General features: G+C 57.9%; 1 protein-coding gene across 1 annotated transcript; it reads left to right on the top strand.

Annotated features, from left to right (window-relative positions):
* Positions 1-298: 298 nt before the first annotated feature.
* Positions 299-9,167, top strand: ANGPTL4 (angiopoietin like 4). The gene is made up of 7 exons (XM_062596158.1): positions 299-838; positions 1,055-1,165; positions 1,737-1,869; positions 6,003-6,116; positions 6,211-6,306; positions 6,624-6,899; positions 7,534-9,167. Exons 1-7 carry the CDS (start codon positions 299-301, stop codon positions 7,713-7,715), a joined length of 1,452 nt encoding a protein of 483 aa, XP_062452142.1. The 3' UTR covers positions 7,716-9,167.
* Positions 9,168-14,865: the final 5,698 nt, after the last annotated feature.

Raw genomic sequence — 14,865 nt, 5'->3', positions numbered from 1 at the left:
GCTGAAGGGAGGGAGGGGGGACAAGCGGTGGGGCGCGGTGGGGACGGGGCCGTCCGGGGAGGCGGGGGGGGGGTTGGAACGGGCAAGGGGCGATCGGCTGGCGGCAGCGGGGGGGGGGGGGGGGGGGGGAGCGGGGCGGCGCCGGGGAAGGGGGCGAACAAAGCGGCGGCGGCGGGGAGGGAGGCGGCGGCGGCGGCGGGGCGGGCCGGTCCCGGGCCCTCCCCGCCTCGAGGCAGCGCCGGGGCCGCTATAAAAGGGGCGGCGCGGCGGCGGGGCGAGCGCTCGGTGCCGGCTCGCCATGCAGCTCGCCGGGGCAGCGCTGGTGCTGTGCGCCGCCGCCGCGGCGGGCATGGCCGTGGCCGTGGGAGCGGGGCCGGGAGCGGGGCTGGCGCGGCCCGTGGGCGAGCGGCGGGCGGCGGCGGCGAGCAGCAAGGAGCGGCGGGCGCAGTTCGCCTCCTGGGACGAGGTGAACGTGATCGCCCACGGGCTGCTGCAGCTCGGCCACGGCCTCAAGGAGCATGTGGACAAGACGAAGGGGCAGATGCGGGAGCTGGGCAGCCGCCTCAGCGCGCACAACACCTCCATGGGGCGGCTGCTGCGCCAAGCCCGGGAGACGCAGGAGCAGGGCGAGCTGCTGCGGGCCAGCGTGCGGGAGCTGGAGGGCCGCGGCCGGCAGCTCTTCAACCTCTCCGAGGCGCTGCGGCAGCGCCTGGAGGAGGTGGCGGCCGACAAAGCCGAGATCCAGGGCCGGCTGGAGCAGCTGGAGGGCCGCGTCCGGCAGGCGCTGCAGGCGCGACCCTCCGAGAACCAGAGTGCCAAGGACCTGGGTGCGCTGCAGGTGAGCACCCAGGTGGGGAGGGGATCGGGGGGACCGGAGTGGCCCCAGTGTGTGGACCCGACCCACCCGGGAGCATTGGGCATGGCCAGGGGGGACCAAGCCCCAGTGCACCGGCTGCAGCCCGCGGGGACCGGGAGTGTCCGGCTGGGGCGGGGGGCGGTTGCAGGTGGGGCTGCAGGATTCACCTCTCTTTCCTGCCCCCCGTCTCCCTCGCAGACCCTGATGGACGCGCAGAACTCGCGCATCGAGGAGCTCTTGCAGAAGATCAAGCAGCAGCAGTACAAGCTGGACAAGCAGAATCTGCAGATCAAAAGCTTGCAGAGCAAGGTGAGCGCCTGCCTTGCTCTGCAGCATGGTGCCCGTGGCATGGGGGGACAGCAGCCCTGTCCTGCATGCCGTGGGCCTTTGGGACCCCAGCCCCATGCAGCTTCTCACAGCCCAGCTGGCACCTGGGCTTGGGCAGAAGTAGCCACAGAGCTGCTGTTACCTGCCTTGGAGGGCTCTGCAAGAGGCACAGCCTCAGTGTCTTGGGCAGTCCCTGCGCTGCAGTGTTGCTGCAGGAGTAACGAAAGGCTGAAACTGGGAACTTCTTGAGGCTTTAGGCAATGAAATGTGAGGAATTAGTGTGTGGGAACCGAGCCTCGCTGGGCTGTTGCGTTTTGGTTTATCTGCAGAATAAACTCATTAGCATGGATGTGAAAAAACAGTCACTCCTGGCTTTGCCAGCCTCAGATGCCTCCTATTTCATGAGCTTTCTGGCTAGTTTCAGCCCTAGCTCTGGTCTGACCGCTGTAGCATCACCTTGGTCACAGGGGAGTGGCTGAAGCTTTGGCCAAACAGCTCTCCTGAGCGGAGCTAAAACTGTTCTGACTTGCCCCCCCTTTTTTTTTAACCTCAGGTCAATCTACTGATCCCTTTACATCTGAAAGACAACAAAACTCAGTCTCCAAAGTGGAAAATAAACTTGAAGAAAAGCCTCAGCCACACCAACCAAAGCCAGAACGCTAGTGTGGAGTCTGTGCTGCCCCTGAGTGAGTATCTGCACGTGCCACCCTGCTTTTCCTTGCTGGATCAAACCAGCAGCAATTTGAACAGTCCAGAAACAAATGGTTCAGTTGTCCTGATTCAGGATGTGAGATTTGCTTGCAAGACCAGGGCTTGGGAGTTTGGCCAGAAGTGGGGAGAGCTGGAGCATGGGCAGGATCAATCCTTCTGGAACAGTATTGGCCCAATGGGAGTTTAAGGATTTAAGAGGGATTTTTCTGCCTGACATCAAGAATGCAGTCAAAAACAAAGACATTCTGCTAGAAGGTATTTCCCAGAGAGGATTGGGACTGGCAGGTGTGCGGGGGCTGAATGGTGGAAGGAAAGGAGGATCTCTGCTCTCTGCAGATAGGTCTTGTTCGCTGTCCTTACTTCTGTCAGACACAAACTGCCCCTCAGTGTGTGCCCTCCCAGAGGACGGAAAGGGTGTGCTGGACCATGAGCAGATAGCTAGATCCTAATGCATCTGTCTGCCTTGGTGCATGCTTGGGCCCTGTACCTGGGGAGACAAGTATCCCAGCTCTCGCTGTCCTTGGAGAAAGGACACTTAGCTCCAGCAAACACCTGGAGAGTGAAGGCATGGAGACGTGCAGTCCTGGGAAACCTGTGCCAGAACGGGGAAGTGGTTATTTGCGTCCGGAGCCTCTGGCTCTGACTGGAGCATCTTCTTTGGCAAGTGGGATGGAGAAGCTCCTGTAGAGTGAAGGGGGAGCGGAGCAGCCCAGAGCTAGTGGCTCCGTGGTTGTCTCCAGCTGTGCTACACCCTGCAGCCTCTCTCCCAGACAGGAACTTGCATTCCCTCTGGGTTCACTGGCCAGGAGCAGCTGCTGTCATGTTATGTCAGCTAAATCACAGCGCTGGCTCTGGTGGCCAGGGAAGCGTCTGTGCAGCTGTCTGGGGATGTCCAGTTCGAGCCAAACAGAAACTGAGTAGGGTGAGGAGGTGCAGGGAAATCCTGCCCAGGGCTTAACTCGGGGATAGCTACAGGGAAACACATGGTTGTTTGTATGTGCTGCCCAGAGCTGTCATCGTGGTGCCTGAAAGCTGCATTGGCAGAACAAAGAGCCACAGAGTCAATGCAGATAAGGAGAGAGGTGGAACATAGTGCTCCAAAATCCTCGTGGTGCTCAGCTCGGTGGGGCTGGCCAGCCTTCACGGGGCTGTGGTGAGGTTTCTGTAGGCCAGAGCAGTGTCTGGCAAGCTGGAGAACTGTCTGAGAATTGTTTCTCCCCAAGCTTCTCCCAGCGGTTGCCCTTGTGCTGCTCTACTCAGACCTGGGTTACGCTGAAAGCCGGGTACCTGGGCATGGGCTAGGGTCTTCGCCGGTCTCTGCAGCGAGCGGCTGCAGAGGGAGAGTGTGAGTTTTCAGTACCTTCTCGTGCCGTGCTGTCCGTGTCCCATGCAGACCCATCCGATGGGCAACCCGGAGCGTCCGCAGCGAGCCGGGCCATCCCGGCTCCGCAGGATCAGCGCTTCCACCCTGCTAGGCCAAGCTGTGAGCTCCCCCTCTCTTCCCTAATCCCCGATGTTGATATCGAGGAAAGAAAACAAATTGGCTTCCTCTCATTACCAAGTCGAATGAGGTTTTTCTGGCAGGTCTTAAAGCACCGAGCACCCGTCGTGGGGCCAGCCCCGTGCCCCCCGCCTGGGTGGCTTGCGGGCTGCAGCCACAGCTGGCAATAGCGGGGAAGGCTTGTGCCGGAGGCTGCTCCCTGCCCGTTGTCGGGAACGCGCCGGCACGGCCCCGGGGAACGGCAGTGACCTCTTCCAGCAGCCTTTTCAGAAAGACCCTTTTATTTGCATCCAGTGAAACACAAGGGTGTTTTTTTTTTTTCCAGGCCAGAGATGGCACTGGGCCAAGCATGTGAAAGTTGAAGGCTTGACGCAGCCTGCAGAGAGCGAAAGGTTTAATCACTTGCAGAAAGAGGATCACGTCTTTAGGCAGAGCCTGTGCTGTCTGGCAGCCGGCCGAGTAGGGGAAGGGTAAAGCCCCGCTCCCCCCGCGGCGCTGGGACGCTCCGAAATAAGGGGGCTGGGGAGGGCGAGGAGGAGGAGGCGACGCGAGCGGCTCCCGGGCGGAGGAAGTAAGGCGCAGCCAGGCGCGGGGTTAATCCCGCGTTGGGCACCTCTCGCGGCTCTCGTTCGGTAGATAGGGTGCCATGCCCCGGGGCAGCTCCAGGAAGCCTTGCTGATGTGAGCCCTTGCCTGGCTAAATTCAGGGGGAGGGGGCAGACAGACACCCCGGGCCGAGCGGCCCCCAGCGCTTGCTGTTCGGCTGGTGCCGTACGGATGCGCGACGCGAACTGGAACTAGCGAGCGTGTTCCTCGAAGAAAAACACTGAGCGGGGGCTGTTCGAGCAGCTGCATCTCGTTCAGCTGCTTGAAAGTCCCTGCTAGCACCGGGAAAACACAAGAGATAAGAGAGCTGGGAGCTTGGCCGGAGCCCAGAAAAGGAAAATAAACCGAGCGGGGAGCGGGGCCGGCTTGTGCACGCCAGGGCCGCGTGGCAGAGCTGCGCATCAGCAAGGGCGCCCGGGCACCGTCCCAGCAGCCGCTCCGAGATAAGGCGGAAGCAGGAGGGAAGCGCCGGGAGAAGGGATTCTCCGACCTCTGGGAGGGGCACCTCGGGGGGGGGGGGCACCTAGTTTTGCGTCCGTGGGTGCCACGGAAGTAGGCTGAGAGCAGCCGGCCCCGCTCGGGCCCGGTTCGGCACCTGCCATCCCGGCCCGGCCCCTGGCCCGGCAGCGGGGAGGGGATTTGGCACGGGGGGGGGGGGGGTGGGAGGGGGGGAAGGGGATTTGGGGGGGTGGGGGGACACCCCACTCTCCCCGACGGGGCTGGTGGGCTCCGGTGGGGCCGGCCACAGCCAAATGGGGGGGATGAGTTCCTCCCGGGGAGGCCGTGGTGGGGAGGGGGGAGGCCCGGTGTGGAGGCCCGTGGGGGGGGGGGGGGCGGGGAGGGAGGCCCGGGGTGGAGGCCCGTGGGGGGGGGGGGGGGGAGGCCGAGAGGGAAGTGGGTGAAAGGTGGCGGCTCCCAGCCCCTCCCCCGCCGCCGACCTTTCCCCCAGTGGCGGCGCCTCGGGCAAAGGAGGCAGCTGGGGGGGGGGAGGGAGGAGACGGGGGGGGGCTGCTCTCCCCCTTCCCTTCCCCCCCCCCCAAAGCCCCATTTTCCCCCGCTTTGACCCCAAACCATGCCCAGGCCTGGCCCCTGAGAGCACCCCCCCCCTTTTCCCTTGCCACAGCCCCACGTGGCCCTGGGGCACCCGGTCACGGTGACCCATGGGGGACACTCCCCCCCCTCCTCCCCCCCCCCCTTTTTCGGGAGCAGCCGGAATCCTGCAGGGAGGAGAACAGGGAGGAGAACAGGCCGGCTTTTGTCTGGGGCCGGGGGCACCTGTCCCCCCGCAGACAAAGCGCCACTTGACGCCACCGCGCAGCTAAACCCCCCCCCCCGGGCGCATCCTCCGCCGGCTCTGTGCATCGAGCCGCGGGCCCTCCGGGGTGGGATGGGGGGGGGGTGTGTGTGTGTGGGGGGGGGGGTCCTGCCTGCCCCAGGCCCGCTCAGCGCGGCTCCGCTTGGCCCCCTGCCTCCGGGTCGCCTCCGGAGGGCTCGAGCGACGGCCGGCTCGGACCGGGAGCCGGGGAGTCGCGTGCCGAACGGCTGGCCGGCGGCGTTGCCGACTCCGAGACTCGCTTTGCGGTTTCCTTCTGGCCCCGGGAGACGGCCCTGCTGTTCGGGGGTGAGGTGGGGGAAGGCTCGAGGCCGCCCCCGGCGCGCGGCCGTTGCGAAGCGGGCTGCTGCCCGCCCGCGGCTGGCGCGGAGGGAGCTGGAAAGCTCGCGGGGCTTCTCCGTGCTCTCCGATCCCGGGTCACCAGACCCTGGCCTGCCGCCCAGCTTCTGCCTTGGACAGGCGCCCGAGAAGCTGGATTTGGGTAAACTGGAAAACACCGCAGCGCTAGCGTTTTAACTGCGCTGATGTCCGCGGATCCGCGGTGACCGGCGCGCGCATCCGGCCGGGCTCGTGCCCGGGGTCGAAGCGCTGGGGTTGCGACAGGAGTAACCCGCTGAGGAAGCGAGACCCGGGGCTGTCGTCTTAACCGCCTTCTCTTTCCTTCCGCAGAGCTCCCGGAGAATTGCCAGCAGCTCTTCCTGGAAGGGCAGCAGAGCAGCGGGGTTTTCCAGGTCCAGCCCTCTGGGTCTCAGCCCTTCAAGGTCTACTGCGACATAACAGCAGGTAAAGCGGTGGAGAGGCTGTGTATCCTGCCAGGCTTTGCACAGTGGTCTTGCAAATTGTAGTCCTGAAATGACCAAATTCTCTGCTCCCGCAGAAGGTGGCTGGACAGTGATCCAGAGGCGTAGAGATGGCTCTGTGGACTTTGACCAACTTTGGGACGCCTATAAGAATGGCTTTGGAGACCTTCATGGTAGGTGGATGATGGCGTCTGTTGTCTTATCATGGGATAAGTGATATCTCAATACAGCACAAGATGTTCCCTCTTGCTGGCCCCTGGAGATCTCTACCCACCACAGCACAGTGTTGGGATGAGGAGGGGGAGGACACTTTTCACAGACCAAGTGTCCTTGCTCTTTCTGACTTTTGCTGTAGGTGCCAAAGTCCGAATGCTGGAGTGTCCAGGGTTGTCCTATTTAGGGTCCTGCCTATCTCTGAAGCAGCCTTCTCCTCTGCTTTGCACAGCATGTTTGTGGATCTGCAACCAATGCTAACTGTCTTGTGTTTCAGGTGACTTCTGGCTGGGCCTGGAGAAAATACATCACCTTGTCCAAGAGGGAAGACACAATCTCTTGATTGAGCTGGAAGACTGGGAGGGAAATTCCCAGGTGGTACAGTTTGTTTTCAGCCTTGGTGGAGAGAGCACAGCCTACACGCTCAACCTGCTGGGACCTCTGTCTGGAGAACTGGAAAATGCTGTTGGGGACTTCAGGCAGCTGCCCTTCTCCACTCGAGATCGTGACCACGATCTCAAAGCTGACACAAACTGTGCCAAACACCTGTCAGGTCAGTAAACTCTCTTCCTTTCCAAGCGGGGGACGTGTGCCTTCCCTTCTACCCTCCGTTGTTCAGTGCTGTTCATGAGCACAAGGGCAGAGCCTGCAGGCGAAAGGACTGGGTGGACTGGGACAGGAGCACTGCTACACTAGACCCCTTTGGTGTTGAGCCTGGCTTGTTCCCCGTTTCCCTGGAAAACCTGCAGGAAGAATCTTGGGGAGGAGCCATGCAGGGAACTGGAAATAAGCAGAAACCAAGGGAAGTTTGTGGTTCAGATGCACAGGTCAAGATCTGTCTTCCTAACAGTTTTGCTAGCTGCCACCTTGCTTGGAAACCTTTCAAGAAAAGCAGAGGCCAGCCCAAAAGCCTGAGATGGGGCTGCTGAAGGGATTGGTTGGTTTTTGCATGCAAGCAAAAGAGCAGCAGGGATCTACAAACAGGGCTCAGTCTAGGCCTGAGCTGCTACGAAGTCGGTGCAAAGATTTCTAGTGTGTGGGAATTCCCAAATGTGTGCAACGTCATCTTTTAACTTCCCAAAGCACTAGAGAGTGGGGGAGATGTGGGCGGCAGCTACCTTAAACCCGGTTTTCTTTTCTGTCTGGAAGTGCTGTGGATTAAACCTGCCTCTGCATTGCCTTGGTAGGTGGCTGGTGGTTCAGTACCTGTGGCCATGCCAACCTCAATGGGAAGTATTTCCGCTCCATTCCCCGCCAGAGGCACGAGCGCAAACAAGGCATCTTCTGGAAGACATGGAAGGGGAGGTACTACCCTCTGAAGTCAACCACCATGAAAATCCAACCCACAGAGCTGGAAGCAGAATCCTAAAGCTGCCATTTCAGACTTGACCTTCTTCTCTGAGGAGCACAGATACGAGCTCCATCACTTGGTGTTTACAGAAAATAAACCTACCCTCCCCAGGAAGTCCACAGAGGATCATTTCTCTTGCTAGTGGCCCTTTAGTGGGCAGTGACTGTGGCATGGCACAGTGCGGTTATCAGCTTCTCACTGTAGGTAAAACAGCTTTGTGCTGCTGAAACTGATGGATGAGAGCTCTCAAACCAGAAGAGGAACTGCCAGCAGGGAGAAGCAGGAGTCTTCAAACCTGCCTCGTGCCGCTGCAGTGAGTTAAAGGCATCTGGTGCTTTCTGTCCTGCCTGAATACTTCTGTGTTGGTGTTGATCAGCTCAACTGAGTGCTGAGGCCAGGGGAGAGGGAGGTACATGGAAGTGTTTTGCTGCCCTGGCCAGAACAGTTGGGTACTGGGCTTTGGTGTCCCATCTCTCACCGTTGTTCCCAAATCAAGTTGTACATACTTTCCTCTGAATGTCCCCCCAGGCCCTCCTTCCTCCTGCCACTGCTGTGGAGGCAATGAGCACCTGACATCTCAGTTCTGTATTTGCTGCCCAACCCTCACTCCAGTGATTTAAACCCGGTAAGAACATGAGTTTCAGTGGGAAAGACACTTTGGGGACCTAAGGCTCACTTGACTTCCCTGCCCTCTAAGGCTTCAAAGCCATGTATTTGTGGCTGTGCTGGAATTTGCCAAGAGCAGGGAAAATTCCTTCTGTTCCAAGAAACGAGTGAGATCCCACTGTGGATTACACAGGGACCAGAAGAGATACTGGAGAGCCTTTCTGGTTGCAGTCTGACTCTTGAGCTCTGCCTGGAGCCCATTACTGCTGCTGAGCATGGCTAGGATGAGCTCTAGGACAGCAGAGGTACGGAGCAGTTCTGACCCTGGGCAAGACCAGCCTTGTCTCTCCAGCCTGATCTTCTGAGTTGGCTGCAGCCATGAATCTCCTTAAAGCCTGGAGGTTTGCCTTCTCCAGAAAGAGTCCCCATCCTTTGCAGAGCGGGTAGCACTGTCCCTCTAGAGTGACCTGAAATGAATTGGCTTTAAAGGGCCAGGGTACGGCGAGGTTTCTCTGCAAGAACACCGCTGACTTCTCATGTGCATGTCCTGAAATGCAGCATAGCTTTTACCTTCGGAGCGGGTGTAAGAGGAGGCTTTCTGGGGAGATGTGGGCAAAACAGATCACTGAAAACTGTTACAGGCCAAGCTTCCATCTTGGGGATTCCCAAGCATCCTGCCCTATTGAAGTCATATTGACTACTGTGCTAGAGCTCCTAGCTGCTAAATATTGTAAATAGTCATTTGTAGGATGTTGGATCTTTTTGATGAATTTCCTGTTTTAATTTGTTACTATATATTTAAATGCAGTGTTAATAACAATGTGGTGTAATTTATAAACGTTGGCTCTGGAAAAAAAAAGTAGTTTGTGTATTTTAAACTTTTTTTGTACTAAAATATCTTTTCTGAAGATGTCTTTTAATAAAAACAAGCCTGTAAATATCCTGGCTGGATTATTTGCTTGATGATTTACCGGTGCAAATCACATTAGAATCCTTGCCCCATTCCTGATTTGAAAACTTAGTTTATTGGTTATTGGACCAGAGCATAATATTTCCTTCTGGCCTGAATTTTTAGCTGTAGCCCTATGGACCTCTCTGAGACAGCTGTCCCTGCTATAGCCCCCAGAAGTGGTTTTCAGTCTCCAGAAGGTATAAAGGTAGGGACTAGTGCATTTTCCTCTGAAATGCTGGCTCTGGTGTAGCAAGACAATGAGTTGGTGTTTCTCAATCCCTTTTTGCAGACTTCTTTTTTTTTCTGAGTAATAACTCCCTGATGCACAGATAACATGTTGGAAAACCTTGTGCTATGGAAGTATTCACAAACTTAATGAGTAAGAGCAAAGGCTGAGGTCAGGATTACGTAAATTGATTTAACTCCTTTTTGTTCAGGAAAAGACACAGAAGGGAATAGCCTTTTGCCTGTTTATGTTGCATTTGCCCAGTAATCTCATCTCCCAAAGTATCTGTTACTGCTTGTGGGAAACAATTACATCTTTAGATCCACTGATCGCTTAATTTCTCTCAGAAGCCTTAATGAAGATGACTTGCTCATCAGGTAAACTCCAGAGGTGCACTGATCTCTTTCCAGCTGAAATTGAAGCTGGAGAAAATGGCAAGCTCTTATTTACTTTACTGTACAACATAAAATGGGGAGACAAAGGCTCATCCAGGTAGGGAAAAGCCTAGCTTATTTCTAGGATGACTAAAAATTGAAGAAAGGAAATCTGGGTTTTCAAAGGCTGAATTTAGAAACAGAGATGAGAGCAAATATAGCAGTCCCACAAAGTAACAGTATAAATAGTATAAACAGTACAAATAACTGACCCAGTCCGATACTTAGATGAGGCCTGCCTCCCCCGGATCCTGTGTCCTTCCTTCTTCCCTAGGGAAAGTCCTGGGATTAACCACAGCCAGAAGAACATCTGCACAAACAGCCCGTTATGCCCTGCCCTGAATTTTCCCTACTCCCGCTTGTATTTGGAAATAGAGTTTTAGGATGTTCTATTTGCTTCACTCAAAACTTGTTTAGTCCCACTAATGTGACTAGACTAAAGCATTTATTTTACGCATGAGACAAAAAGTGGGGAAGCAGGTACACCGTATCCACCCTTCGACAGATTCCTGGGTTTTGGCAGAATACGGCTTCGCTCTCTGGATGCGCGTTTGATCTTCAGCGCCTGCAGAAAGAGCCCTAGCGAGGCCCACCCCAACGCACCGCCCCTCGGCCCCGGCCCCGGCGCCGGCCGCCGCGGAGCCCGTTGCAAACCGCCACCTTGGGCAAGGCTGCAGATTAGCCAAACGCGCTGGTTTCTGCCTAGCCCGGGACCTAGACCTGCTGCTCTCTTCTGCCTCTTGGTCTCAGCCTGTTCTGTTCTCCCAAGCTTGTGAATGACGATGCCGTGACACGTGTTTATCGAGTCCCAAGGCACAAGCAGCTTCACCGGCTTCTGTAAACGATCCATTTGCAGAAGAAACAAGTCCTGGGACTCCGTCCCCACCTGATATACTCCCCGAATCCCCCAACTCATTCATTTTAAACAAGTATCTTAAATACACCTTAGTGCCATATTCTGGAGCCGAAATGAAAGACGGGGCAGCTCCCTCCAGTGACGGAAGGAGAAGCAGCACCCAACGCTGCAGGGAGCAGGCTTGGAAGGAGCCCTCCGGCTGCGAACCGCCGCTGCTCCAAGCCGGCCGCCGCTCGCGCGCGGGCTCCGGCGCGTTTCGCGCCCCTGCGGCCCCCGAGCAGCTCCTGACGCTCTGCTCCGTCGGTTCGTCGTTCGTTCGGCCCCAGTTCTTGGCAGAGCTGCTCAGTGCCACCGGAGATAACGGGCTGCCGCTAATTTTGATTACTCGTCCTGTTTCCGACAGGACTGTTTTCCGGCGGCCCCGCTCCGCGCGGGTTTTCTGCCTGCGGGGCGAGTAGCCCGGGACGGAGGTGAGCGCGCCTGGCTGCAGGGCAAGCGGAGCAGAAGCAACGTCTCGGGTGCCACAGACGGAAAGTGCAGCCCGAGGAAAAGAGCGGAGCAGAGTCCTGAGACCCTACAGGAGTCCCGGGCACTTAGAAGGGCTCTTCGGAGGGCCGGGGTGGACACGAGCCCAGCACACGCAGTGAGTGGAGGCAGAGGGGGTCCAGGGGACCATCAGCTCAAGAGTGCAAGGGCTAGGGTATAGATAAGGTGGAAGAGGGCTTTTGGGGGCAGAAATCCTGTGGTTGGCCAGAGGGTGACATAGCCTGAAGCTAATGGCCACAGACAGAGCGAGCGTGGCACCAGGGCTCGAGCGTGGCACCAGGGCTGGAGCGTGGCACCAGGGCTCGAGCGTGGCACCAGGGCTCGAGCGTGGCACCAGGGCTGGAGCCCGGCTGCGCGATTCAGTGCAGAGGCCAGGCACCAGCAGGAGCACACGGAACTGCGCGTGGAGCGGACCCGGTGGGCTCCCTCAGCCCATCGTTAGACCAGGAATACGCTGCACACCAGACACTGGCGTCTCGATCCGGAGGTGCACCAACAAGGGCTCCCTGGACGAATTTACAGATCGTGGCAACTCCCTCAGAAAGCGAGGAGAGCGTGGACCCGATGTTAGTGTGCATTTACACGCACACTAAGCTGCACCAAATCTGTCAGACAGGCTTAACCCGCCGGTCTCACCCGTGGCACTGACAGACGTGGGAGCGGAGAGGGCCCGTCTGCCTGCTCAGGGCACGTGCGCAAGGCAGGGCCGGTGTATCGAGCCCCTCACCGGCCACGGAGGCCGTGGGATGTGCTGTCGCAGAGCAACAAAACAAAGCAAAACCAAACCGAAAAAGCAAACCGGCAAAACTGTACCCGAACCCGAAACCCGGTGCAAATCCAAGAAATGGCAAATTAATAACAAAACATGAGTTCTTCACAACTCTCTGCCCACCCGCCCACGCCAGGCAGCTTTCAGCCGGGCTCTGGACCGTCAGGCTCTCTAGCACCGGGAAGACTCACGTTTACAAAGTGGTCACTCACTCAAGATGAACCGTGTTTCAGGTGCCCAGCTGACACACGGCAGTCTGATTCTCCCAGTGCTCCCAGTGACTTCAACTGTTCTGCTGGCACTTGGTATTGCCAAGAACAAATCACTCTAGAGGCATGGGAACTCACAAGGTCAAGTTTCCTGCAGAAGGGTCCATCATGGTTTTGCAAGTACTCACATCCTTATCAAAGACAAGTCACATGTAGAAGGTTGCTATTTATTCTGAGACCAGAGGCACAAGTCTATCTGGAGGCCAGTTGTGCCCACCAGGGGCTGCTGTTGGGGCCAGTATTGTTGAATATCTTCATAACGACCTGCATGATGGGTCTGAAGGCACCCTCAGCAAGTTCACAATGACACAAAACTGGGAGGAGTGGCTGGTACACCAGATGGTTGTGCTGCCATTCAGAGGGACTTGACAGGCTGGAGGAATGGGGAGAGAAGAACCTCATGAAGTTCAAAGCGGTGAAATGCAAAGTCCTGCCCCTGGAGAGGAACAACCCACGGTACATGTAGGTGCTGACTACCTGGAAAGCAGCTTTTTGAGAAGGACCTGGGGGTCCAGGGGCACAACAAGTTGAACACTGGCCTGCAGTGCACCCTTGTTGCAAAGAAGGCCAACAGTATCCAGGGCTATGTTAGGAAGAGCATTGCCAGCAGGTCAAGGGAGGTGATCCTTCCCCTCTGCTTAGCCCTGGTGAGGCCACATCTGGAGGGTTGTGTCCAGTTCTGGTTGCCCAGGGAAGCTATGGAGCCTCCATCCTTGGAGATCTACAAAACCTGACTGGACATGGTCCTGGGCAACCAGCTCTAGCTGCCCCTGCTTTGAGTAGTGAAGTTAGACCAGATGATCTCCTGAGGTCCCTTTCACCTTCAACTATTCTGTGGGTTTGAGGGATCATCGTAGATGCCCAAAAGATCAGATCCCACTAATGCGGTGGGAAGAGGAACATCTGCTTCAAGCATCTCAAGCAGGCAGCTGTGCCCAAGGGCACCAGCAGGACCTGAGGCACCTAGATCACCAGGACCAAGTCCTAGGGCATGCGGGATTTTCAGAAAGAACCTGCAAACACATTGCCAGGCAGCAATGGATGCACTGGTGACACAGGGCTGAACTGGTCGATAGGACAAACTGCCCTTGTGCAATGGGTGTGTCGGGAGCTCCGGCTTTGCTCTGCGTCACCAGACGGTCCCCCTGGGTAGCACTTCTCCTCCCAGAAACAGCCGTCGTTTCCCCAGCGTTTAGCCTCCGGCCCAGGGGATTTCAGGCAGGGATGGCCCGCGTTTCTCCTAGGATTTTTCTGAGCCTGCTGTACATCGCTCTTTAAAACTTCTAGCAATTCCCAAGCACCGGAGGAAGAAAGGAACAAAATCCTTTTGGTCCAACCCAAAAAGTCTTGTTTTGCTTTGTTTTCCTGCTACCTGCCCCCTCCCCGTCCCCCACCCCAACAGCGTTCGTTCGGGGCTGATAAAGCAGCTGGTGATAACGAAGCAAGAGCCGAGCAGGGGAAGCGAAGAGCCTCGGCCGCCAAGCCGGCGGGGAGCCGCCGTGCCCTCACCCCGCGGCCCCGCCGCTTGCAGGATGCGGCATTGCCAGAGCGGTGGGAGCCGCTTTGCCTTAGGAAACTCCGGACGGGATTATCCCGCTTCCCAGGAGAATCTCAGCCAACATGTTACATCTGTCTCCCCTGCTGATGCTGCTCAGCTGTTCACCGGTCGGTTGGGTGCTCCGGGTCCCCGGGCCGCCGTCGCGCCGCAGCCAGCCGTCACCGCGGGCGCTGCTTCCTCGCACGCTCCCGCACATTTATTAGCACTTACGTGCGGGAAACGGGACCCTTAACACCCGAGACCCGAATTGCCCAGGGTGTTCAGACGTCCCTGCCGGGGGTAGCTCGGTGCCGGGGCACCCCGAGCGCCCGAATCCGTGACTTGCGGAGCCCGACGGGAAGCCCGGGACAGAGAGATCAGGGAATTGCGCCCGCAGCGGGCATCTCCGGAGGCTCACAAAAATAAGCCCAAAGAAACCTTTGCTCTCCCTCCTTTCTCAGCCCGTGCGATAACAGCTCCTCAGCCAGCTAAAGACTCCTCCAGAGAAAGTAGGACAGACGAGTCTTGATAGAAGTAACGCGGAGGAGCTAGGAAACACGCCGGAGAAGCGGAGAGCGCTTTCCTGCCCCTGCCGAGAGCAAAAACGTGGGGTCGGAGCCGTCGCCGGGAGGATCCGTCTCCAGCACAAGTCAAGCACACGAAAACAGGGGACGCGATGCTCGCACGCAAGCGAACGCGGCGCGGGCCCGCGTTACGTAAGGTGCAAACTTAAAGCGGCGTAATTAAAACGAGGGGAACGTCTCGGCAGCCTGCTTCCTGCCGAGCGGCTGCCGGAGGTTTACGCTACGGCTCGGTCGACGCTGGCGGGGTTAAGCGGCGCAGCGATCCTGCCAGGAAGGTGAAAGAGCATCCTGCTGGGACCTGACGCAGCAGCAGACTCCGCGTGCGGCCACCGTCGCTCCCCAAGTTCTCTCGCCCTGATCGCTTACTCAGCGCAGGAAATTGCCGTAAG

The sequence above is a fragment of the Rhea pennata genome, chromosome 27 (genome assembly GCF_028389875.1).
Source record: "Rhea pennata isolate bPtePen1 chromosome 27, bPtePen1.pri, whole genome shotgun sequence".
NCBI classification, from domain to species: domain Eukaryota; kingdom Metazoa; phylum Chordata; class Aves; order Rheiformes; family Rheidae; genus Rhea; species Rhea pennata.
This window is presented reverse-complemented; position numbering and strand designations above follow the sequence as displayed.